The 27,049-nt window shown below is 39.2% G+C and overlaps 1 protein-coding gene across 5 annotated transcripts in view; it reads right to left on the bottom strand.

Moving 5' to 3' along the window:
• Positions 1-27,049, bottom strand: part of bap1 (BRCA1 associated protein-1 (ubiquitin carboxy-terminal hydrolase)) — a 31,906-nt gene that overhangs the window by 2,557 nt on the left and 2,300 nt on the right. For 2 of the 5 annotated variants that reach the window (XM_057845448.1, XM_057845447.1), the window contains exons 4-13: positions 25,947-26,079; positions 25,735-25,854; positions 22,860-22,921; positions 22,622-22,764; positions 22,452-22,530; positions 22,249-22,372; positions 19,360-19,501; positions 19,113-19,282; positions 14,435-14,568; positions 13,847-14,310 (exon numbers count right to left, since the gene is read on the bottom strand). In XM_057845448.1, the coding sequence (XP_057701431.1) occupies positions 13,847-14,310; positions 14,435-14,568; positions 19,113-19,282; positions 19,360-19,501; positions 22,249-22,372; positions 22,452-22,530; positions 22,622-22,764; positions 22,860-22,921; positions 25,735-25,854; positions 25,947-26,079 (1,571 nt within the window). Of the gene's footprint in view, positions 1-114; positions 6,968-13,846; positions 14,311-14,434; positions 14,569-19,112; positions 19,283-19,359; positions 19,502-22,248; positions 22,373-22,451; positions 22,531-22,621; positions 22,765-22,859; positions 22,922-25,734; positions 25,855-25,946; positions 26,080-27,049 lie in introns of those variants that run through there. The other 3 variants (XM_057845449.1, XR_009064364.1, XR_009064363.1) reach the window with 3 other exon arrangements.

Below are 27,049 nucleotides of genomic sequence, written 5' to 3'. Positions count from 1 at the left end.
CAATAAATGACATTTCCATTAAACAACATTAATAATTACATTTCTTTTCCTTTCAAATGGAACTATAGTTTATACCATTTCAAACAGCAGTATATTTTGATAAAATTATCTCACCGAATAGTCTTAACTGACGACGCCTGGTCCTCTTCTTCTCACACAAGGCTTTTGGCCTGCATGAATAAGGCGCTAGCAGTTAGCCATGAATGCAAATTTAGCATTAGCGAATTAGCGAATTGTTTCCACATCTTACCGAGTGGTTTCTGCTCAATATTTTCACCACGTGACCGTCTGAATTCGCTTCACGCAACAGACGCCACACAGCAACAGTTGATGCATTTGTCAATTTGCTTTTTTTTCTCTTTTTCTCATTTCTTTCTGGGCGAACAAAACTTTTCCCCCTTAGTTAGAAAAGCCAACGTTCCAAAAGGAAGTGCGCATGCGCTGACGTCATAGTTGTGAGTCTCTGACTTCATTCAAATGTCGCTCATGCCCTCTATTGTTGTTATTGGGTATAACGCTTTAATATTTTTCTCTGGCCTACATTATTGGGTATAATGCTTCAATATTTTGCTCTGGGTTACATCCTCCCCCCCTTAAATAACATGAGTCCCTTCATGTGCTTCTGTTCTCAATCTCTCTTCAAACATTTCGCCTAATGCTGTATTGAAACCATCGAAAACAGTTTGAATCAAAGAAAGGAATGGTTTTCCTAACTGAGAATAAGTAAGTTTTTCAGGTGGTTTTCGTTGGCGTACAGATCTGCGTAATGATTGTTGGGAATATTGATCACTTTCACCTGTATCTTCTGCAGGTAAAGGGTTACTCTCTTGTGTAACCTCTGCAAATTCAGCTGAACTTTGGAAGGAGTTGTCAACAAGAACTTGATCAGTTTTGCTTCCCATTTCATTTTCTTTTGCATTAGTTAGGTCCTCCGTTTCAATCCTAAACACATTCTCTTCCATTTCGGTTAGTGGATTTTCAGTTTGTATTCCATTTTCTTCATTTGGCTCGGAATCATTAGAATGTGATTGACATTCTCCTGCTAAATCGTGAGATAAGTGTCCATTTTCTTCCACAACCGATTTTTGGAATTGAGTGTTGATCGACTCTGACAGATTGGGTTGTTTCACTGGAATTGATTTTTCCATTTCCACATCGGGTACTTTTTCCAAGTTTGGTACAGGTTTTAATCTATCCTTTGTTGGTATTGTTAGTTTTACCATGGGTTCGACAGGGTGAAACACCGTCTCAATGTCCGGGGAACAGAACTGAATTTCATCTTCATCCTCATCAAGAGAATGAAATTGATGGTCATCATCCATTTGCGTGTCATTTCTTGTTCTACGCTTGGTGGTAGTCTTTGGCTTAGCAAGTGTTTCCTCATTTTCGGGAAGAAATCCACAAGGTAACAATAGATCCCGGTGCAAAGTACGTGTTGGTCCATCTTGACCTTCAGGGCACACAGTATACACTGGCAAATCACTTGCTCTCTTTTGGACAACATAAATGGTTGACTCCCAACGATCGGCAAGTTTATTCTTACCCCTGAGACGGACATTACGCACTAGTACCCTATCGCCTATCTCTAGAGTACTTTCTCTTATCCGCACATCAAAGGTTTTCTTGTTCTTGTCAGCCACTTTATTTGCATTTTCTGTCGCAATCTGGTAGCTTGATTTCAGGTAAGATTTCAAATTTTTCACATATTGAGCGTGTGTTGGAATGGAACCCTCCTTGACTGGCAACCCAAAAGCTATGTCAATCGGTAACCGTGGTTGCCGGCCAAACATGAGTTCATAGGGTGTGAACCCTGTTACGTCATTTTTCGTGCAGTTGTATGCGTGAGTTAGAGGTTTCACATAATCACGCCACTTCATCTTTTGTTTCTCTTGTAGAGTTCCCAGCATACTGAGAAGCGTACGGTTGTACCGCTCAACTGGGTTTCCTCGTGGATGATATGGACTTGTCCTTATTTTCTTTATACCGAGTAAGGTACAAAGTTCTTTGATGAGCACAGATTCAAAATCACGACCTTGATCACTCAGTAGACGTTCGGGAAATCCGTAGTGGATGAAAAATTGTTCCCATAAGCAACGTGCTACTGTAGATGCTTTCTGGTCTCTCGTTGGGATAGCTACTGCATACTTTGTAAAATGGTCAGTAATAACGAGAACATCTTTTGTGTTGTGACTGTCTGGCTCTAATGACAAAAAGTCCATACAGACTAGCTCCATTGGACGGCTCGTTGTGATGGAGACCAAAGGTGCAGCTTTGTCTGGTTGTTTCTTTCTTTTAACACATCGTGCACAGGTTTTGATTTTGAGCTCAATCTCAGACGCCATTTTTGGCCAGTAAAACCGGGATCTGACCAAATCAAGAGTACGATCTATTCCAAGATGACCCATCTCATCATGCAGGCTAGTGAAAATGGATGATCTCAATGCACGTGGAAGAACAAATTGATACACTATTGTGTTGCCACAATGCCGTTTCTTGAATAAAAGTCCATTTTTCAGTTCTAGACGAGGTAACTCTCTGAGCATCAGACAAAGCTCTGGCAGCTCTGACTTTAAGCTGTCAGGTACGGGATCCCCTGACTCAAGGGACTTAATGACAGTAGAAATCACAGGATCTGCTTGCTGTAGTCTAGCTAATTCAGCATCACTATGCTTTGGGAATGTGAAAAGTTCATCAGATATCTCTCCATCTTCTTCAAAGGCGGCTGGAATAGCATCCGGATGGAGTGCTAGTGACTCTATAAAACAAGGAGACTGACCTAGCTCTTCTTCTTGTACCAAAGTATGATGTTGACAGCTTGCCTTGACTACGTCTTCAGAAACTAAATGGTGTGAGGTGAAATCACGAATTCTCATTATTTCGTCTTGAGAGATTTGGTCATTGATCAATTCTCCATGTGGCCTTCTTGATAACCCATCAGCATCCTGGTTTTGTTTTCCCGCCCGGTATTTGATATCAAAGGAGTAAGTAGACAGGTTGGCCAACCAACGGTAACTGGTTGCATCTAGCTTTGCAGTGGTGAGAATGTACCTGAGTGGATTGTTGTCTGTTACAACCGTGAATGTATTTCCATACAGGTAATCGTGAAACTTCTCAGTAACAGCCCATTTTAAAGCTAGAAATTCCAGCTTGTGTGCTGGGTATCGGGCTTCGCTCTTTGAAAGACCCCTACTCGCATAAGCAATAACTCTGTTCTGCCCATCCTGCTCCTGATACAATGCCGCCCCAAGTCCCGTTGTGCTGGCGTCCGTATGAAGGACGTAAGGTTTCTCGGGATTAGCAAAACCGAGAACTGGAGATGACGTTAATTTCTCGATTATGTCTTCAAATGCATTTTGACAATCAGCTGTCCATCTTTCTCCGAATTGGCCTTTTGGGTCGTGGTACTGATCGGCATTTTTATATACTTTGGTCATTTTACGGCTAGGTGGGTAGCCTGTCAAAAGGTTGGTTAAGGGCTTTGTGATTTTTGAATATCCCTCCACATACCGGCGATAGTACCCAGCGAAGCCTAAAAATGATCTCAGTTCCTTAAGTGTCTGAGGTTTCGGCCAGGTTTTTAAAGCTTCGATCTTTGTTGGATCGGTTTCCACTCCATTTCGAGACACAATATGTCCGAGGTATCGAACTGACGTTTGAAAAAAACGGCACTTCTCTGGTGACAATTTCAAACCATTTTCTCGTAACCGTTCAAGAACTTTGGCTAAACGAATCTCATGTTCCTCTAAAGTTTTTGAAAAAACTATTATGTCGTCAAGGAAAACCAAAACTTCGCGCAAGTTGATGTCACCCATGCACTTCTCCATTAAGCGCTGGAAGGTGCTTGGCGCATTAGTTATTCCCTGTGGCATTCTATTCCACTCCCAGAAACCAAGCGGACATACAAATGCTGTTTTCGCCTTGTCGCTCTCCTCCATCTCTATCTGATAGTAGCCCGATTTTAAATCCATAACCGAGAACCATTGAGACCCATTGAGTGCCGAGAATGATTCTTCAAGGTTAGGTAAAGCGTACGCATCTTTGATAGTCTGACTGTTCAATTTTCGATAATCGACACACAAACGAATATCACCATTCTTCTTTTTTACAACAACAATAGGAGATGAGAATGGTGATTCTGATTCGCGTATAACCCCAGCATCTAGGAGCGTTTGGAGGTGACGTCTTACAGCGTTGTAATCCTGAGGATGTATAGGACGAGGTCTCTGTTTAAAAGGAGTATCCTCTTTTAGCTGTATTCTGTGTTTAACTTTAGTTGCATGACCAAAATCGAGATCATCATGAGAGAAAACATCAGAGTATGTATTCAAGTTTTTAATGATTCTAGCCTTCCACTCTTCTGGAAGTGGGGAATCTCCAAAATCAAATTTTAGACTTCCTGATGTGTCATATGTCTGTTGATTTGTCGGTTTAGCAAACTCTTCAGAACTTCCTTCACATTTCTGACTTAGCGGAACGTTCTGGATGTCAGTAATTTTCTGGGGTACACTAAGTTTGGCAACAACACAATTAATGGGCAAAGAAATATCACGGTTGGTCTCATTATTAAGCACAACTGGAATTTTGTGTGGGAAACAGGCCGGTAGAGTAATGAGACAACTGTCAATAAAGATTCCACCCGGTAATGATGACAGGGTGGGTTGTTCAAGCAATGCCCATTTTTCATTGCTGACACCACTGACATTAACAAACCCGTCTAATACAACTTTTTGACCAGCTGGAATAACATCTGGTTTCCTGCTTCGCAATTTTACAAACCCAAACTGGTCATCTTGTTGATCCTGTCTAAATCGTAAAATCCTCAGTACTTGATGATAACCACAATAAGGGTTAATTGAAGGTATGGAGTCACAGTACTGTTCATAAAGTGGATCTAAAGTGTTAGTTCCAATCAGTATTGGGGTGTCGCTGTTGGAGCGAACATCTGGCACAACTAAGGCTAGAGTTTGAATTTGAGGTTCACAATCAATGAACTCTTTAGGAAATTGTACATTTAACTGTACATAACCAGCATAGGAGACCAAATCACCAGTTGCTCCTTCCACTTCAAGAATATCACTAATTGGGTGCATTATTTGGTCTGACAAGTGCAAATTGTAAAACGATTTTGAAACCGTGGTGACCTGTGAACCGGTATCGAGTAGTGAATTACATTCAATTCCATTGACTTTAATGTTAGCTGCAGTTTTGGTGCCAACAAGCCCTTTTGGAATTGTTCTTGTTTGGACTGTTTGGTGTTGTTTTAGTGAAATTCTGGATTTGTGCACAGTGTTAGTTTTGGGACTTTCTTTCACTTCTGTTCCCATTTGCCCCTCAATGGAAACAGCTACATGTTTAAATTATCTGCTGCGTTGCTCTTCTCCCAAGCTTCTTGTTTGGCTTTCAGCTCTTGTCTCTTGGCATTCACAAGTGCAGGGTCGGGAGGATTGTTGCAAGATGTTTTAATGTGTCCGTCCTCACCACAGTGAAAGCAATACCATGGTCTTGGTCGTTTGGACACAGAGCTAGGTTTGACTGGAGATTGCTTCACACTAGATGATTCCCTCCTGTCACTAGGCTTTTTGTTTTTGGTTTTCTCTCCTTGGTTCATTGTAGGTTTATTTTCTTTGAGTTGCATTAATGTTGCAATTTGAGACTGAAGACTGACAAGTTGCTTCTGAATTTTCTGTAGTTCTGTAGGTTGTTTGTTCATTTCAGCAGTTGAGATGCTATCAGTCTTGTCACAAAAACTGATATTGTGAGCTTGGGTTTGGGCTTTGGGTTTTGTGAAGCCCAAATGTTGTTTCATTCGTGTGGCTTTTGTAGCTTGCTTATCTTCCTCTGTGCGCAGCAGCCATAAGAGTTCAGAGAAACTGGGTGGGTCTTTAACCTTACTTTCTAGCTGAAGCTGTCTTATAAGGTCATTATCCCAGCATCCCCTACAGAACTGTTTTAAAAGCTGCTTATCTGCATCAATGACTGAAATTGCCTTCATTTGTACAGATTTGTTCAAAACATTCTGAAGTCTTTGAAGATAGTTGGATGCTGCTTCACCAGCATTTTGGTTAAGACTAAGGAATTTAGCGAACAATTCATCACTATCCTCCACTGTAGCAAATGCAGCATCAAGAAGTTCTAAGTACGCTCTGGAACTTGAGTGTGGACCTAACGACTTGACTACACTGGCAGCTGGAGATGATAAACTGTCGACAATTTTCCTTACAATCTGTCTATCTGAAATTGTGGAATCAGCTAAATAAAACTCAACACTATCTCGCCAAGTGTCATAGTCTACTTCAAAATTTGGACATGGCATCCTACCTGAAAATGGTCGCAACCTTGCAGTGGAAATACTCTGCGAAGAGGTATCTGGGGTTTTGACAATGTGTTCGACAACTAAACGTTGCACTTCTGGTGGGATAATCTGTTCAGATGGAAGTTTTCTGTTGGATTCTGAAGTTACTGTGGCTGGAGCAATGTTCTCATTTACTTCTGAACTAATAGTTCTGGATGTATCAGGTTCATGTCCTTCAACATCAGCAGGCTCTTCGTTTGACTCTCCAATAACTTCCGTTATTCTAGTTAAGCCCTCTCTCAAAATATTCTCAAATGATTTACCACTTATTTTCGCCATGGTTTTAAGATCAGACAAAAATTTGTCTGCAATGTCATTGCCTTTCTCATTAGAATATGTATTGGCTAATGCATCAACATGGTGAACTACTGTGGTGTTTGCTTCGGCGGTTCTGTCAAATGGCAGCTTTAGAAATTCAACAGCTGCACCAGTTTTGAACTCTACTATTAGATGATCCGGCAACTGCGGAATTACAATATGTCTCTCTATAGCGCCATATTGTTTCAAGTAATCAATTATCTCCTCATCTACCACTGTATTAGACAAACCAGTGATAATCACAGAATTTGGGACCTTTACATTTTCTTTCTCAATGATGTCCATTTTTTTTTTTTTTTTAAAGGACACCCAAAAAATGTTTAGTATTCAACTGAGTGCAAGAATTACATAAACCTGATGCAGTGCAGTAATCGTATCAAAGTATCTCCTGGCTAGCTCGCCACTTTTTATGTAGCCCCTATCTATACCCTTGTGTATGTATACCGATAGGAGCTGCAATCTAGGTTCGGTTTATTTGGTTTGGCTACGATAACCACATCTAACATCAGGTTTAGGCAATTGGAATGCTTTTTTGTAGGTTTTTAATGAACAACACAATGAACAATTTTAACAAAAACACACAATGAACTATTATTTAACACACTATAAAATTAACAAGAAAAAACAGTCGTGTTGGGTCTCAGTCAAGTGTTTGTCAAAGTCAAATTCGTCGAATATTAGTTGCAATCGCAACTAATTCAATGTCTCAAGTTTATACTATTGCAGTAGTTTTCAATGTTCGTTGGAGTGCACTCTTTTCGAAGAAAAAAAATGTATGTATCAGTCCGATGACTGATACAATCCTACCACACAGACAGTCCGTCTGTTATTCCAGAATTTTCGATGTTCTTGGTTCTTCAAATCACTCTGGGTTAGCTCGCCATCGTTGAATCCAATCTGATGATCTTTCTTTTTTTTCCAATCAGAAAAAAAACCTGACCTGTATTTAACACAGGTCTTGGGTTACAATCTTTTCAGTTTCAATGTTTCAGTTTCATTTTTGTTGTACAACTTTTTCAAACACTACTGAGTGTAAACACTCAAGAATATACTTCTAGTCATTTACAAAGCATTTTGTACGCAATAAATGACATTTCCATTAAACAACATTAATAATTACATTTCTTTTCCTTTCAAATGGAACTATAGTTTATACCATTTCAAACAGCAGTATATTTTGATAAAATTATCTCACCGAATAGTCTTAACTGACGACGCCTGGTCCTCTTCTTCTCACACAAGGCTTTTGGCCTGCATGAATAAGGCGCTAGCAGTTAGCCATGAATGCAAATTTAGCATTAGCGAATTAGCGAATTGTTTCCACATCTTACCGAGTGGTTTCTGCTCAATATTTTCACCACGTGACCGTCTGAATTCGCTTCACGCAACAGACGCCACACAGCAACAGTTGATGCATTTGTCAATTTGCTTTTTTTTCTCTTTTTCTCATTTCTTTCTGGGCGAACAAAACTTTTCCCCCTTAGTTAGAAAAGCCAACGTTCCAAAAGGAAGTGCGCATGCGCTGACGTCATAGTTGTGAGTCTCTGACTTCATTCAAATGTCGCTCATGCCCTCTATTGTTGTTATTGGGTATAACGCTTTAATATTTTTCTCTGGCCTACATTATTGGGTATAATGCTTCAATATTTTGCTCTGGGTTACAGAAGCAAGCGCACTCTTCGTCATATTTGGAGAAATGTGCAAGCCAGCGAGTGAGGGTAGGGTCAAAAGTTGAAGTCTGTTTTAATAAGTTAGCATCCCTTTCAAGATTGTGGGAGGCATAAAAATGAAAACAAAACAAAAAAATCATCCAATCACTCTAGTCACCATAAAGAGGCTCCACACCTCTGTTCAACTGCCATGTTTTTGTTATAAATAAAGTTGAGACATAATTTCTAAAATATTCCAACATTAATGTGACCGATATTGTCTCCCACTAATTGATACAAGAAAAAATGTTAATTATTTCATGAGGGAAAGTAAAAACAACAAATCAAAGTTATGCACAGGCATGCATGCCCCTAGCATACAGTATTCTGTATCTGGGCTGTTGGCACCTCTGCCACCATTTAAACTGCCTTTGGCCAATCATGAGTAGAATTCTCCACATTACACTAAGATTTTTTTTAAACATTTATTTTACGTTTTTAGTAAATGCCTGAAGGTTTTGTGCTAAATCAGACCGGTATTGGTCTACGGCTCTAAGCGTGATGCTGTCACCACTTAGTTTCACAGTAGGTTCTTCTACTGATAAGCAATTTGATGTATACTTTAGGTATGTGCTGGTTACCTGTTTCAAGGTTTACTGTGGTATGAAAACATCACTGTTTCAATACCACAAAAATTTTCCGTCATAGCGCACTATGCTATTAGCTGTTTTTTTATGTCCCAAAAATTCAGCGAGAAATCCGTGGCTTGGAGCAGCAGCAGTCACCCCTCCGGTTGTTGCTCTGTCCTGTTTCTGTCAGTGGCACTACACCTGAGCTTACCCCCCCCCCCCCCCCCCCCCCGAAAAGATAAAGTAGCTAATATGGGAGTACTTCGGCTCCCGAAAAGAAACAGATGGCCGTGGCTGAGAGGAGGAAGGACAGTAGGACCTCCAAAATGACATTTACGTGACTACCACCGTGACTTTACACAAAATTTAAGATAAGTAAACGCTGTCATGAACGTTTCCCACCCCCTACGAGAGTTCACTCCAGCGTGTTTAGTGTGCCTAGCGATGGTAAAACAAATACTATAATGTAAGCTTGTTAACGAGGCAGATAACGTGGCTAGTTAGGATGCCAAGACAGGTAACTAGTTTCCTCTTTACCATTAGCCTACTTTTGTAGTCTTCCGCCATTGTAAACATCTGTTCAAAATAAAATTTTCATAATACAGCCTACGGTGTTTTTTTCTCTCTGGCGACTTTCTGTGTTAAGAGAGGGTGTGCTTGTGTTTTTAATGTGTAAATAACTATACAAGTCATACACACACACACACTGTCTCTTACTCTTTATTAATATTCAAAATTAATATCAATAGTAGTAGTGGCATGTGTTTTACATAAACAATATATGATCAAATTGATTTTAAGTCCAGTTCTATATTACCAAGTGTTCTTGTTCTAATGTTGAGCAACTTGAGCTTTGGCTGTGGGTTTAGTCTATAAGTTCTATTTAGTTCAATTTTATTTATTTATTTATTTTTGTTGTTGTTATTTTATGTATTTATTTATTTTAACATTATATTCATGTTGATGTTCCAAATTGCAAATATGTTGTGAAAAATGAATTATCCTTTTCAAAGGATAAAAAGTTGTTTTTTTAACCCATACATCTCAAAATAACACATTTTACAGCTATAATTGCAAAACCACGATACCGTGGAACAACAGAATTTTTGCTTAAGGCTATTATACCATCAAAATCTCATACCGGCACATGCCTAGTATACACTACATACAGTGCCCTCCATAATTATTGGCACCCCTAAAAAAGATGTGTTTTTTAGCTTCTTTTTTTTTTTTTATTCAAATAATATGGGACCTTAATGGAAAAAAAGAAAAATCCAACCTTCAATACAAGTGCATTCATTCAGTGGGGAAAAAATCCCACATGAAGAAAAAATTATTTGACATCAAATAATGTGTGTCACAATTATTAGCACCCCTGGTGTTAATACTTTGTATAACCCCCTTTTGCCAACAAAACAAGGTCTGGGGACTGAGATGGCCATGGGAAGAGCTTGATTTTGTGTCTGGTGAACCATTTCTGTGTAGATTTGGCCATATGTTTAGGGTAATTGTCTTGCTGAAAGACCCAGTGACGACCCATCTTCAGCTTTCGGGCAGAGGGCAACGGATTTTTATTTAAAATGTCCTGGTATTTCAAAGCATTCATGATGCCATGCACCCTAACAAGGTTCCCAGGGCCTCTGGAAGCGAAACAGCCCCACAGCATCACTGACCCACCCCCATACTTCACAGTGGGTATGAGGTGCTTCTCAGCATGTGCATCTTTCGTGGCACGCCACTCACTTAAAGTGTTTGTTGCCAAAAAGCTCAATCTTACTCTCCTTATCTTGCTCCTGTGTTTACAGGACTGGTCCAAACTGACAATCAAAAGCATCATTGTAAAACCTCATCCCACACACACACCGAGCAGCAATTTTACTATTTTCATACTTAAATGTTTGCAGTTCGCCTAACACTTCTCGGCCACCATATGAAGGCGCCAAATTCAATGTTTTTTTTTTTTTTTCTTCTAAACAAAATACAAAATAGATGACAGGTCAACAGTTTAAACTGAGAAAATGTACCATTTTAATGGCGAAATGTGTGGATATAAAATAATATATAAATAGATTCCATGGTGAGACCAAATTTTGGAAAAGTTGGGACAAGGCCATTTTCACCAGATGAGGCATGCCTTTTCACCTTGCAGCAGTCTGCAAAAGCCTGGGGACTGATGAGACAAATTTCTTAAGTTTGGTGTCCCCTGCGTAATGCCCGTAGTTGGCTGGGATAGGCCCCAGCACCTCCGCGACCCTCGTGAGGAAAAAGCGGCAGAAAATGAATGGATGAATGAATGAATGAATGGAAATAGGAATGCAATCGCATTCTTGTCTAATACAGGCCTCTATCTGTTTAACTGTCTCGAGCCTTCTTTGTTACACCTTCTTTATGATGTGCCAAATGTTCTCTATAGGTGAAAGATTTTGGACTTCAGGCAGGCCATTTCAATACCTGGATCCTTTTCCTACGCAGCCATGGTGTTGTAACTAATGCCGATGTCGAAAAATGCAAGGTCTTGTCTGAAACAGATGACATCTGGATGGGAGCATATGTTGTTCTAGGATGTGAATATATCGTTCTGTATTGACAGTGCCTTTACAAACGTGCAAGCTGCCCATGCAACATGAAACATTAAACCCCGTAGCAACACAGATGTAGGCTCCTGTCCTTATTGTCTTTAGTCCTGATGAAATGGCGCCCCAATTTTACATGAGGAACTCTGAATATTGATTCATCTGACCACAGAACAGTATTCCATTTTTCCACACTCCATTTTAAATTACTCCTGGCCCAGATAAAACACCTGTGCTTCTGGGTCCCATTATGAAATGGCTTCTTCTTTGCACTGTAGAGTTTCAGCTGGCAACGGCGGATGGTGCAGTTGATTGTGGTTACAAACAATGGTTTCTGGAAGTATTGTTGAGTCCATTCTGAGATTTCTTTTACAGTAGCAGTCCTGTTTGTGGTACAGTGTTGTTTGAGGTACCAAAGATCACGGCCTTCCAGTATGTTTTTTCGGCCTTGACCCTGGCGCACAAAGATTTTTCCAGATTCTCTGAATATTTGGATGAGCTTATGCACTGCAGATGAAGATAACTTCACTTATTGTAATTTTTCAGCAGGAAACACCTTCTGATATTGCTCCACTATCTTGAGGGAATTCGTGATCCTTTACCCATCTTGGCTTCTGAGAGACACTGCCACTCTGAGAAGCTCTGCTATACTCAGTCATGTTGCTAATGGCCCTGATTAGTGGTAGTTGTTTATCATAGGTACAATGGACTTTTCCAGCTTCTTAATGCAACCCGTCCCAACTTTGAGATTTGGTGACACCATGAAATTTAAAATCAACATATTTTCCCCTTAAAATGATCAATTTTCTCAGTTTACACTTTTGATCTGTCATATTAATTTCTGGCACATACAAATCATTGGATTCAGTTTTTATTCACAATTTGTGTGGCATTCTAATATTTTGGGAAAACAGTTTGTTACTTTATTTCATAAGTGGAAGTCCTCTTCGGATCCGGCAAGTCTTTGAAATCCAAATATCTTTAAGTTTTAAGTATTGAGAGCTCTTTGTTGAATGAGTGTATTTAGACTTTTAATTTTATATAATTATGCCATGCTGGGCACATGAAAGCAACTTGCATTACAGAGCATCAACAGCCAATGCTGTGAAAAATGTGGATATTTAAAATCATGCTGAAAACATATGTCGATGCACACACTGGAACAAATCGATATTCTTGCATTTGCTTGTGTTGCTTTGGGGGGAAAAAATTGTCGATCTTTATAGGCCTCAAAAGGCGCTAGAAACTCGAGAATATAAACAGCATTGGCAGGAGCCAAAAAAGTGGGAGCAGCTACGGTAAATATCCAGTAGACATTAGGTGATGGTTTTCTGCGGAAAGAGCCCTGTTCCTCTCTCCAGAAGACCTTTTATTTTTTTTAATTTATTTATTCATTTATTTTCTTGAAAAACAGGTTACATTAATTGAGGAAAATGTTTAGAAATCATGTATGGCTGTCTCATTCATGTAAATTGCGATCACCTTGCATTTGAACAGGGATGTGTGGACTTTAATTGCTGCTGGGGCTGGAACATATTACCTGCGACAATCCGTGGAAGAGAATTGCATAGCGAAATATGCTGGATGGGACATAAGATTTAGTGCTGCAACGAATGACCAATTAAACCGAGTAATTCGATTAGAAAAAAAGCCTTGAATCAAATTTTGCTGCTTTGAGAATTTGTTTAAGTAGAGTGGCGTTGTAGGAGCTTGTTGTTGTTGCAGTGGCTGAATCCAACTGTTCTCCTGTTAAGTCCAACATAAAGTTGTAAGTTTTTGTTTGAGCATATATATTTGTTGATGTATTCGTACTTTTAGAGGTATATTTAGATTTTTTTTGTGGGAATATGTGTTTGAACTATTTGTTAAGAGCTCTGTATTAAAAAAAAAGTAAAATAAGTTTGCATTTTATAGCATTTAAGCTAGCGGACTTTTGCTATGCAAGTTAGCCAATTGTTCTTTTGCTGTACTTAGATCCTTATTTATTTATTTATTTATTTATTCTACCGTATGAAACTAAGCAAAGCTCTGGTATTTTCATTTTTTAATGAATGTGCAATTCTGCATGGGTTGAAGAAACGCCCAGGAATTTTATTTTGTATTCGCATTAAATGCCCTTTTGAAAGTGCAATCTTAGCAAGCCAAAATATTATTGCAAACATAAACACTTCTCTTGTTTCACATCTCCTAAAATGTATTCTGCAAGGCACTAAATGTTTGTAATCCCATAACTTGATTATTGGAACTAACTAATCAATAGATTAATTGATTACTTAAATAATCAATAGCTGCAGCCCTAATAAGATTAACCATAGTTATACTCACCAGATGGCGGAAGAGAATAGATGACCCCATCTTCCAGTAAGTGTAGCAGGGCCACACTAACAGACGGACCGAGTTCTCTTACAGCACGATTATGTCGAGAGTCTAGCCTTAGCAACTCGTCTTCCCCGAACAGCACACGCGACAGATGGGATGCTACGGGACTAGATGGACGTGTGGCGGCTTGCGAGCGTGCGGGTGAGCGGAGCGGCGAGTTGAAGGCGCTGCCAATCTCCGAAGCCGTGTCAGTGCTCTCGTTGCTGGGAGTTGGTGAGGGCTGCGAAGCCGATGTGATACAAATGCCGCCAGTCCGGCCCTCAGTGCGAACAGAGAGCGGTGTGTTGAGGGCATCTTTTTTTTGGGCCTCCTTCTTTAGTTTCTCAGCCAAGACACTCAGGGCAATCTGGCTCTCCATTCCAGTTACGACTCTTCCAGCTCTTGATCGTAGACTGGCCTTTCGGCGAAACCTTGAAGAAATGAAAATTGAAAAATGATGTATCTACAATTGAAGGAAATTAAGTTAAGAAACTTAAGTACTATTCCGTGTGGTCAGGAAGAAGAAGACAAACGAGAAGTCACGATGGAACCAACCTTGTTGATGCTCCTACTGATTCAGTGACTTCCTCCTCCTCGTCCTCATAGTCATCTTCATCCTCCGAGTATGCCGGCCGTGCAGGCCCTGGCACTCGAGAACGTCCAACTCCGGCAGCAAGATCCTCCTCTTCCTGTAAAGTATAAGTATAGCCATCTAGCAAAATTATTGTTAGAAGCGTCGCTAGACAGTTTCTGTTAGGAACCCTTTGACATAGCCTGTAGGTGGCAGTTTTCTGTTTTGTTTTAAAAGATATTAGCAACAAGATTTAAAGTAAAAGAAAAAGAAAAATCTGCCAGATTCACATAAAAAATTACTGATTCCATCTGAGGCTGAACGATATTAGAAAAACCTGACATTGCGAGTTTTGAGGGTTTGTGATATATATTGCAACATTAAATCTAGAACAATTTGGACAGATACTTTGGTTGACTCACCATGACCATATTGAATTCATGTAATACCGCTTATTCCAGGCTAAGGGGGTTAATTTGTGAATGATGAAGATTGCTGTATATAAAAGGGAGAAGTGGTTTGTAACGCGGTACATTTACTCAATTACACTTATTTGAGTAACTTTTTGAGAAAAATGTACTTTTGACTTTTACTTGAGTAGATTCATGAACAAGAAACGCTACTCTTACGCCGCTACTTTGAGCTACACTAGAGTCGTTACATTTTTCCTCTTTATTTTATATATTGACTAACTGTTGGCATTTCTGACAAAAATTATCTCCACCAGTTTCACCAATGAGATGTCGTAACAATAATCAAGACTCCATTATACTAATCAGACTCAAGCTTGCCGTTCTTCTATCACGCCAGCTTGTTCAATCACGTTGTTTTTAAAACACTATAAAAAATAAGTATTTGGTGTATGTGCTGAGGAAAAAAATAACGTATTAAAAAAATTTTAAAAATAAAAATAAAAAATCTAACATCGTAAGCAGTTACTCACAATGTTACTCGTGATTGGCGTATTCTTTTCACCAACTACATTTTTTACTTGTACTTGAGTACATTTTTTGGATGATGACCTTCACTAGAGTAATATTATTTTGAAGTAACGCTACTCTTACTTGAGTACAATTTTTGGCTCTACCCCGCTCTGATAAAAGGGATCAAACAATATATTGTGCAGGCCTAATTCCATTTTCTTTCCATATTTTTGTTTTAACAACACATCAAGATTCATTAAAATAGAATGAGCAGATGGTTAGCTAGGCACATACAAACAAAGGCAGGAAAATGTAAGCTCTCACTGAGCTTTCTCCTGAAAACAACTAAAGTTAAAGTGATTTGCATACAGCCATAGGCGAAATTATTGGCACCCCTGGAGTTTTTCCAGAAAATACAGTCTTTCTCGCAGAAATGAATGCAATTACAAATGTTTTCAGTATGTACTTAACTGTATGTTTATGTGTATTTATTTCTTGTATGTGCATTGGGAAAACACCATAAAAAAGCTGAGAAAAAAAAACAAAATTAATACCATTTTAGACAAAGCTCAAAAATAGGCTGGAAAAATTTGTTAGCACCCTCACCTCAATAACTGGTTGCACCTCTTTTGGGACAAATAACAGAAAGCAATCGCTTCCAATAACCATCAACACGTTTCATGCACCTCTCAGATGGAATTTTGGACCACTCTTCTTTTGTGAACGGATCTACAGTACATCTCTCAGATTTGAAGGGTGACTTCTTGCAACAGCAATTTTGAGATCTCTCCATTATTTTCAATGGGATTTAGATCCGGACTCATCGATGGCCAGCTCAGAATTCTCCATCGCTTTGTTTCCAACCATTTCTTGGTGCTATTTGAGGTATATTTTGAATCATTATCCTGGTGGAACACCCATGACCTCTGACATAGACCCGGTTTTCTGACACCACACCCAACATTGTGGCCTAAAACATTTTGATAGTCTGTGGGATTTCATGACTCCTAGCACACTGTCAAGGTACCCAGTGCCATAAAAAAGAATGGGGCTTACAAACAAAAGAACACAGTGCCCATAGTCAAACATGGTTGATGTTCAATGATGTTTTGGGGTTGTTTTGCTACCTCTAGCACTGGGTCCCTTGACAGTGTGCAAGGAGTCATAAAGTCTGGAGACTATCAAAATGTTTTGGGCTGCAATGTAGGATGTAGTGTCAGATTAACTGGGTTTGTGTCAGAGGTCATGGGTGTTCCAACAGAAAAATGACCCAAAACATACCTCAAATAGCACCAAGAGATGGCTGGGGACAAAGCGCTGGAGAATTCTGAGGTGGCCATCGAGGAGTCCGGATCAAAATCCCATTGAACACCTACAGAGAGATCTCAAAATTGCTGTTGCAAGAAGACACCCTTCAAATCTGAGAGACCTGGAACAGTTCGCAAAAGAAGAGTGGTCAAAAATTCCATCTGAGAGGTGCACGAAATGTGTTGATGGTTATAGGAAGCGATTGCTTTCTGTTATTTCTTCTAAAGGATGTGCAACCAAATATTGTGGAAAGGGTGCGAACAATTTTGTCCCACCCATTTTTTGCATTCTCTGTAAAATTGTGTGCATTTTGGCTTTTCTCTTAAGCTTAAGTTTGTTTGAAGAATGTTTGTTAAGTTGTTTTTCCCAATGCAAATCCAAAAAATAAACACATTCATACTGAAAACATTTGTAATCGTAATTGTCTGAAAGAAATTTTGTATTTTCTCGAAAAATTCAGGGGTTCCAATAATTTTGTCCATGGCTGTACATGAAGAAAAAAAGCATACTATTACTGTACCTGTTCTTTAACCCTTTAAGGTCTGGGCCTATTTTGTCTGATTTTGCATGCCTTTGAAGTTGCCTTTATATTTCAAAGAAAGAATTGTTTACGATGACCTGGTTTGGTCCCTTTTTTTGTGACACCTTGAACTTCATGTCCAAACTGTTGTTTCCTTCACTAACCAATTATAAATCATCATTTTGGGCCCAAAAAGACCAAAAATTCCAAAATCGTTTTGTCAAAATTTTTAATATTGATGTCCAATTGACAACCAAACATGCGTAACGAACCGTTTTGAAACTTTGTAATATTTATTCAACGTGTTAGGATGAACATTCAACCAAAAAAATTTAGAATAAATAGTCTTATATTTGACAATTCAACATAAACAACAGGTATAGCCATAGGCGTTTTTTGCCTTTATACATGCTCTAGTCAAAACAGGTTATATACAGCAGACCAAACCGTGAAGAACAGTGAAAAAATATATACCATCTAACACAAAAAGTGTTTAGAGGCCATCTCTTTATGAGTTTAGGTATTGCGGCCCATCACCTGATGAAAACTATGTACACACAAACAAGCTTCTTGAACACACATTTATATACACAAATTGAGAATGCTGATTGTGGGGAAAAAAAATATATATATAACATTGGAAAAAAAAGTATTTTCAAAAATATTTACAATAAACAAGTTAAATTTTTGTCAGGCTTGCCACTCTGAAAAGCAGTTTCGTCCTGGAATTAGACACAGGGCTACATCACACAGCTCACACTTCCATGGGGTGTTGGTCCTCTTTCCACCCTTCCATTTTCACTTTACTTTCATTGTCACTATAAATGTACATGAAAAAAGTCAGTATTTATGAAAATAATAAAGTATAAAATAAAAATATATACAGCAATAAATAATAATGGAAATCTATATGTATGACAATAGAAAGAATACCATAGCTGAATATGTGCTACATCCCTAATCTTCATATAGAAAGTAGAACACCACAAATTATAAATTCCTGCCTGGGATACCCACAGTGCACGTACGACTTTGATCTGATATGCACATTTTATTATTATATTCACAAACACACACTTATATTGCATCAAAATTAACTTTGTCTTGCAATATAAAAAGAAACTTTCAAAAGAAACTTTCTCATCATAAAAAAAAAAAAAAAAAGAGTGAGTTGGCTTACCTCTGCTCGTCGATGGCGTCACCCACGTGTTCAAATTCACTCGAGGACTCTTCCGAAGAAGACGATGATGACGAATTTGGACCATCCTCTTCCTCAAGTTGATCAAAAAGCACAATTTCTTGCGCTAAATTTAGTTTTCCGTTCATTGTCAAAGTCACACAAAGTCGCTGCTCGAACCAAACGGCCGTCGCTCGCCACCTCGCTGCTTCAGAACACTCCTCCCCTCTCGTTCGGTAGAACCTCGCGCGGCAGTTATATTTATATTAAAAAAAAAAAAAAAAAAAAAAAACGCATTTTTTGTGCTTCCACTGTGACTTCGAAAGGGTTCGTTTGATTTGTGTTTTTTTCATGGAGCTTCCGTTTTGAAAAAGGACAAGAAATGATGGAAATATAGACATAAACAAATGATCCATGCAGCGTTTTAATGTTTTTTTGAGAGGACAATAAAACTATAAAACTTAAATGACAATATCTCACGTTCTAGTTGGTCGATTGACTTCAAATAATAACGAGAGTAAACCGCAACTTCCGCACTTTAAAACGAGACCAACCAAAGGCATAAGGGTGACGTAATTAAAACGTGAGGGCGCTTCAAAGACGACGTGCGCTGAGGACGCGCCGGCGCGTCCTTCGACTCTCAAGGGTTAATCATACAGAACTGTTGTTCGATACTAACAAAAGGTGAGCATGCATTAAATATTCAAGAGCTTTGACCAGCCCCCACCCCTCACCTGCATTGGTGACTTGGCATAGTTGTGATTGTCCAGGAAGGCAGGCAAGCGTTGCACAACAGGGTTGATGACTTGCTGTGAGCATCCTCCGGGAGATTTTCCTGTGGCTTTTGTCTTTCCTGAAGGGATGGGAGCAGCTTTAGATTTCCCACCTGACCCATCCACAGAATCTAAAAAGAGAGCTAGTATTTTTATTTGAATTCCATCTTTTGAAAAAAATTATTTATAAGAATACAGGAGTAAGCACCAGTAGAAGCTTGATCAGCCCCTTGGGATGTTACTGGCTCAGCATCTGCTTCTTTCTTGATTAAATTGGTGCTGCTGTCAAGCGTAGAAGAGTCCTGCTGCTTCTTGTCATGGACAAGCTCAGGCTGGGTAAGCCGGATCATCTGCAGATAGAGAACAACGCAACATTATTGTCTTCAACAAAACGTGCTTTTGATTATAAAGACTGAAAGGTGTTGGTGCGCAATTATCAAGGAGAATGAAAATTAATGGTCATCTTGACAGCTCATTCACTCTAATTCAAACAAAAAGACATAAAGACCAGTTTATTTGAGCAAGGTGTAGTGTAGTGGTTCACATAGGCCTGTCGCGACAACAAATTTTAGTGGGCGATAAACTCATAAACTCTCATAAATTATTGCCATAAACCAAAATTATTACAAAAAATAAAATATAATACGATAACGTAGTGAGAATACAGTCTATATTATAAGATCAAGTACACTCATTTAAACGCAATAAATGTTTATTCTTAAATAAAACAACCAATTTAATTATTTTTTTAATCCCAGTTTTTAATTACAACCAAAAACAATAGCCCCTGCCTCAGGGGTGAAAGTGGGCTGGAAAGACCAACACACAATAAAACACAATATGTTTAGCACATGTATTTGGCTACTGCATTACACTTACTGTAACGACGCATACAGTGCTGGCCAAAAGTATTGGCACCCCTGCAATTCTGTCAGATAATGCTCAATTTCTCCCAGAAAATGATTGCAATTACAAATGCTTTGGTAGTAATATCTTCATTTATTTTGCTTGCAATGAAAAAACACAAAAGAGAATGGGGAAAAAATCAAATCATTATCATTTTGCACAAAAATCATTTTGCACCAAAAATGGGCCGGGCAAAAGTATTGGAGATAATGTAAACATTGACCTATATCTTTATTTTTTTAATTTATTTTTTTAAGTAACAAATTAACAAAAACAAGTACAAATGACTTACATTATGAACAGTGAAATAGAATATATTTTGACGCACATCAACGGGACTCGTCAGACTCAAACATTAAGACGAGACGCTGAGCAGCAGAATGCTGTGGAATAAATAAATATCGGTCGCAGTAGCTACACTTTTGTTCACTATAGTCATATAACCATCAATGGAAAAGGTAGTCTAATGGCATCTGTATTCTGTATTGAGAAGGTTCAATGGTGGAATGTACAACCCCAAGCAAAAAGTATGGAATCACCAGTCTCGGACGAGCACTCACTCAGACATTTTATTATGTAGAACGAACTCAGATAAAAAGCTTGAAAGAAATAATGAATTACCGGTAGTTCAAAAGTGCAACTCCCTGGCATTCAGAAACACTAAAAGAAATGAATAAAAAAACCATTGTGGTGGTCAGTAAATGTTACCTTTTATGAGCAAGTGCAGGGAAATAAATATAGAATCACTCCATTCTGAGGAAAAATATATGGAATCAAACAAACAAAGAAATAACAATCAAAACACATCTCTAGTATTTGGATGCATCATATCTGGCTTTTATGACAGCTTGCAGTTTCTGAGGCATGGACTTGATGAGTGACACACAGTATTCTTCATCAATTTTGTGCCAACTCTCTTTGATTGCATTTGCCAGATCATCGTTGCAGCGTCCTTGCTATGGACCACTTTTTTTTTTCAATTTCCACCACAGGTTTTCAAAAGGGTTGAGATCTGGGCTATTTGCAGGCCATGACATTGACTGGATGAGTCTTTCTCCAAGGAACGCTTTAACAGTTTTAGCTCTGTGGCATGACGCATTGTCATCTTTGGAAAATGATTTCATTATCCCCAAACATATTTTCAATTGAAGGGATAGGAAAGCTGCCTAAAATTTCCACGTAAACTTGTGCATTTATTGAAGATCTAATCACAGCCATCTCCCCAGTGCCTTTGCCTGACATCTAGCCCCATATGATAAAGGACTGAGGGAATTTTTGATGTTTTCTTCAGACAGTCACCTTTGTAAATCTTACTGGAACAGCACCAAACAAAAGTTCCAGCATCATTACCTTGTCCAATGCAGATTCTTGACTCATCACTGAAAATAACCTTCATCCAGTCATTCAAGTCCATGATTGCCTCTACTTAGCCCATTGCAGTCTTGTTCTTTTCTGTTTAAGTGCCAATGTTGGTTTCCTTTTAGCTTTCCTGTGTGAAAATCCCATTTCCTTTAGGCGATTTTCCACAGTTCTGTCACATACCTTGACACCAGCTTTCTCCCATTTTGTCTTCATTTGTCTTATTGTACATCTTCTGTTTTCAAGACATATGGCCTTTAGTTGTTTGTCATGACGTTTGGATGTCTTCCTTGGTCTACCAGTACGCTTACCTTAAACAACCTTGCCATGCTGTTTGTACTTGGTCCAGATTTTTGATACAACTGACTGTGAACAGCCCACATCTTTGGCAATCATACGTGTAGCGTTACCTTCTTCAAGAAGTTTGATAATCCTCTCCTTGGTCTCAAGAGACGTCTCTCTTATTGGAGCAATGATTCTTGTGAATCCACTTGGTCCAGCAGCCCTCCAAGGGGTGATAACTGCACTGTTTTTAACTGCTGACCAACGAGCAGATCTAATCTGAGGCAGGGGCCAAATTAAGGAAAGGAAATTGACTTGGTGTGTCCGTATTTTCCACTCAAAATGGAGTGATTCCATATTTTTTTCTTCAGAATGGAGTGATTCTATATTTATTTCCCTGCACTTGCTCTATAAAAGTAACATTTACTGACCACCACAATGTTTTTATTGATTTCTTTTAGTGTGTCTGAATGCCAAGGAGTTGCACTTTTCATGGTTCCGATACTGTATTAGTACAGCCCTTGCTGGTCCACAAAGGTTGAGTTCCTACCTTCTGTAGACCTTCCAGAATAGTCTGTCGATTCTTCTTTAAAACGTCAAGTTTGGACTCGTACTTCATTCTACGGTCTGGAACCACTGCCATCAAGTTGAAGCGGATGTCATGATATGGCTCTCTAAAATTGATAAGAGCAAAAGTCTGAAGTGAACAAATGGAGAGGGAACAGAATTAGAAATGACTGGTTGAACGCTTACCCAGCAGTGGCTAGACCAATTCTCTCCATGATAACCCGCCGAGCTTTATCCGTCCATTCCTCCTCCTCTCCCCATGGCCCTAAAACAGTTCAGGAAACAACATGTGTTGTTCTACCAAACTAAATTCTACAGAACAATGAGCAAACACATACTGAAACATCCCATCTTACCATGGTCAATAGGATAGGCCTTGAGGCCATCAAGCTCGAAGAGACGATCTTTAATGGGGACGTAGCTCACAAAGTGAAAGGCCTCCATGGTTCGCACTGCACTGATTCCATTCTGTTTCTCTGGCAGGTGCCGAGGCTCCGGTCTCCATAGAAACAGAGAAGGACACAGAGAGAGAGCGAGAGATCTGAAGCAAAAATGATTTCAACAAAGAAATTGCAAACCGTAATAGTGGCCTACCTAGCATGGCTGTTATGTGCTCTGGCCAGCTCAGGCGCATTTCCTATAGCATAACCTTTACTCTGTGAATGACATATGATTTTAGACTTGTCATAACATCAGCAAGAGGAATCAAACAAATTCATGCACTTCATTCTGACAGCTTTCCTCCCTCTATCCTATAAGCCATGACTGAGGATGACATGTGCTGCAAGGAAGTCCCAATCCCTTAAATCATGCATCTAGTAGGAAAACGGGAACCTCGCAGAGCATCGGGGCTCAGAGGGGGAAAAAAACATTTCTACATTTTCTACAGTGAAGCTTTAACAGAGCAATAGCCGCTAATATATCGGTACTTATCTTTCTATCACATTATATGACAAGCCAATACAAAAATCTAGGGCTGCAGCAATCTATTTTTTAAGCAATCGATTAATCGATGAACTAGTTAGTTCGAATAATCAAGTAATCGGATAAGGAACATGAAAAATTAAAATACCCGAGTTGAGCCTCAAATGGTAAAAAAAAAAATAAAAAAATAAGAATCTATGTACAACAAATGAACAATGGCTAACTTACATAGCAAAAGTCCGCTAGCTTAAATGCTATAAAACGTTAACGTTTTTTTTTTTTTTTTTTTACAATGCTCTTAGCAAATGGTTCAGACACATTTTCCCACAATGAAAAGGCTAAATAGACTAATAAACTAAATTACGAATGCATTAAAAAAAAAACATTAGCTCAAACAATAACTTGGCTTATATTGGTTTTAACATGGAGCAGCTGGATTCAGCCATGTGAAATGAGGCAAACTAGAGGGCAGTGTATCCACCCAAATCAATAAAACTAAATGCAAACACTTTCAAAATAAACCATTACAATGCCACTTTGATTAAACGAATACTCGAAGCAGCAAAATGTAATTTGAATCTTTTTTCTAATCGAATCCTCGAGTTAATCGATTAATCGTTGCAGCATTACAAAAATAATTTAATTGCTTATATTGTGATTAAGGATGACCCGCTCGCATATCCGAGTCAACTGATTTTGAGAATCTGCCGATACAGAGTTCCGATCCGATACAGATTTTTTTTTTTTTTTTTTTAAATTTAAAAAAAAAAAAAAAAACTTTACAGTACTTCCTCTTTTTCCGGGAGTCTTGCTGAGTACATATTTTTGTTTCTTTTGGTAATGCCATTGTATTTCTGTATTATTTTGTTACTTTTAGCTCCTAAAAGATATATATATTTTTTTCTATAAATATATACTGTATATACATATACAATCACCGGCCACTTTATTAGGTACACCACGCTAGTAACAGGTTGGACCCCCTTTTGCCTTCAGAACTGCCTCAATTCTTCGTGGCATAGATTCAACAAGGTGCTGGAAGCATTCCTCAGAGAGTTTGGTCCATATTGACATGATGGCATCACACAGTTGGTGCAGATTTGTCGGCTGTACATCCATGATGCGAATCTCCCGTTCCACCACATCCCAAAGATGCTCTATTGGATTGAGATCTGGTGACTGTGGAGGCCATTTGAGTACAGTGAACTCATTGTCCTATTCAAGAAACCGGTCTGAGATGATTCCAGCTTTATGACATGGCGCATTATCCTGCTGATGTAGCCATCAGAAGTTGGGTACATTGTGGTCATAAAGAAATGGACATGGTCAGCAACAATACTCAGGTAGGCTGTGGCGTTCCAAAGATGCTCAATTGGTACCAAGGAGCCCAAAGAGTGCCAAGAAAATATTCCCCACACCATTACACCACCACCACCAGCCTGAACCGTTGATACAAGGCAGGATGGATCCATGCTTTCATGTTGTTGACGCACAATTCTGACCCTACCATCCGAATGTCGCAGCAGAAATCGAGACTCATCAGACCAGGCAACGTTTTTCCCAATCTTCTATTGTCCATTTTCGATGAGCTTGTGCAAATTGTAGCCACAGTTTCCTGTTCTTAGCTGAAAAAAGTGGCACCCGGCGTGGTCTTCTGCCGCTGTAGCCCATCTGCCTCAAAGTTTGACGTACTGTGCGTTCAGAGATGCTCTTCTGCCTACGTTGGTTGTAACAGGTGGTTATTTGAGTCACGGTTGCCTTTCTATCAGCTCGAACCAGTCTGGCCATTCTCCTCTGACCTCTAGCATCAACAAGGAATTTCCGCCCACAGAACTGCCGCTCACTGGATATTTTTTCTTTTTCGGACCATTCTCTGTAAACCCTAGAGATGGTTGTGCGTGAAAATCCCAGTAGATCAGCAGTTTCTGAAATACTCAGACCAGCCCTTCTGGCACCAACAACCATGCCACGTTCAAAGTCACTCAAATTGCCTTGCTTCCCCATACTGATGCTCGGTTTGAACTGCAGGAGATTGTCTTAAACCATGTCTACATGCCTAAATGCACCGAGTTGCCGCCATGTGATTGGCTGATTAGAAATTAAGTGTTAACGAGCAGTTGGACAGGTGTACCTAATTAAGTGGCCGGTGAGTGTGTGTATATATATATTTTTTTGTCCCCCAAATCAAAAACTTGATCACTTCACCAGATTCCATTCCAATGAAAAACGTCAACCCTACTTGCAATGGCCGCATATTTTTCTTCAACATTGTAACAGCAGTTTCTTTCATTCATGTCAACAAGGGTGCTGGAAAAACATGATATATTGTATTATTATATTCTTGTAAAATAACTGCATAAATAAATTATGTCACATATCTGTTAGTTTTTCCTCTGAAAGCCCCAAAACTGGATCACTTACACCCCACAAAGGAACCGGATTTAGGTTTTTCCAACATCATGACATGACATCACAGTAGAAAAACACAAATTAAAGAAATTTTAAATTTAGTAAATTAGTATCAGGTATGGTAGAAAACCCTTACCTCTGGGCTAAAGCCTTTTGTGAAAGCTTTCATGCGGCTAAGTGTGATGCCAAGCTCGACACCACTGCAATTCAAAAGTACACTCAGCAAGGCATGAGTGGCACATGAATTTGGTATCAGCTAAAGAAAAGGATAACAAAAAGTAAGCATTCAGATGTTATGCAACTCTTGTTGTTGTGACTCTTGTGTTTGTTTATCCCATCGTCCATTACCTGATGTGCAAAGAACATATCATTAACGATCTCCTCATCGATTACAGAGGTTTCATCCACCAAAGTATTAACTTTCCTCCTGGATCGACGCTCCTCAATCCACTTAAACAAGAATATGAAGCCATAAACTGGGCTGAAAAAGAAAATGGTGTTTACCTCAAATATTCAAGCTTACACAATCTGCAAATACAGGTTGTGTTTGCAACGTGTAAAGGTTCTGATTACAAAAGCGCGGCCAAGGATCGAGGAAGAATAATTTCAGGAAGGTATAAAGCTGTGGCAAAGAATTGTCACCGTTCCCATCTGTAAGCCAAACTCTTGATTGCTTTGACTTACTTGATCGTCTAAGATTTACTATCAAATCTAGGACTAGCGTTCCCGATGTCACACATATTAACAACGCATTCAGTGGGTTGTAAGAGGGCAAAGAAATGTTTTTTTTTTTTCAGTCTGATTCCTACTGGTTATGTCAGAAATGGTACACAATTGGCACCATGTTCCGGTACCCATCCCTTCATGTTAGCAGAAAACTTTTCTTTCTTGATCTTCTTCTGAGTTCTGAGTACATACAGCATTGGCGCTTCATTTGTTAGTGCTCACCGAAACCAATGGCAGCATTTTAGTGCCATATCGGGGCACCTTTCAATTCAAGTACAGTGGTACCTCGACATACGATTGCTTCGACACACGATCTTTTCGACATCCGACGTAAAATTTGACTCGCCATTTTTTTCTACATCCAACGACATGCTCTAAATAGGACGATGTATGATAGCACCACAGTTTCTTTGTTTTCCGGTCCTCCTCCGTTCGCCAGTCTTTATAAGTTAAGGTGGCAATTATTTTTGTGGTAACATCGCCAAAGAAATCGCCAGCCTCGTCAGGTTTCTCATCATTTATTCCATCAACTTGTGCCTATCGTCCCCCGCAGCAAGTAAACAAAGCGAAACTAAAAAGGCTCTATCAAGTAAAGTTGCACCGATACCGATACCAGTATCGGCAAGGGGCGCCGATCCGGCCCGAATTGGTGGTATTGGTATCGACGAGTACCAACATTTAGGACGCCGATACCATCTACTGGCATCATTTGAACGCAAATTTAC

This window comes from Corythoichthys intestinalis, chromosome 9 (genome assembly GCF_030265065.1).
Source record: "Corythoichthys intestinalis isolate RoL2023-P3 chromosome 9, ASM3026506v1, whole genome shotgun sequence".
NCBI classification, from domain to species: Eukaryota; Metazoa; Chordata; class Actinopteri; order Syngnathiformes; family Syngnathidae; genus Corythoichthys; species Corythoichthys intestinalis.
The sequence above is the reverse complement of the archived record's forward strand: the minus strand, read 5'-3'. Positions and strand labels throughout refer to the sequence as shown.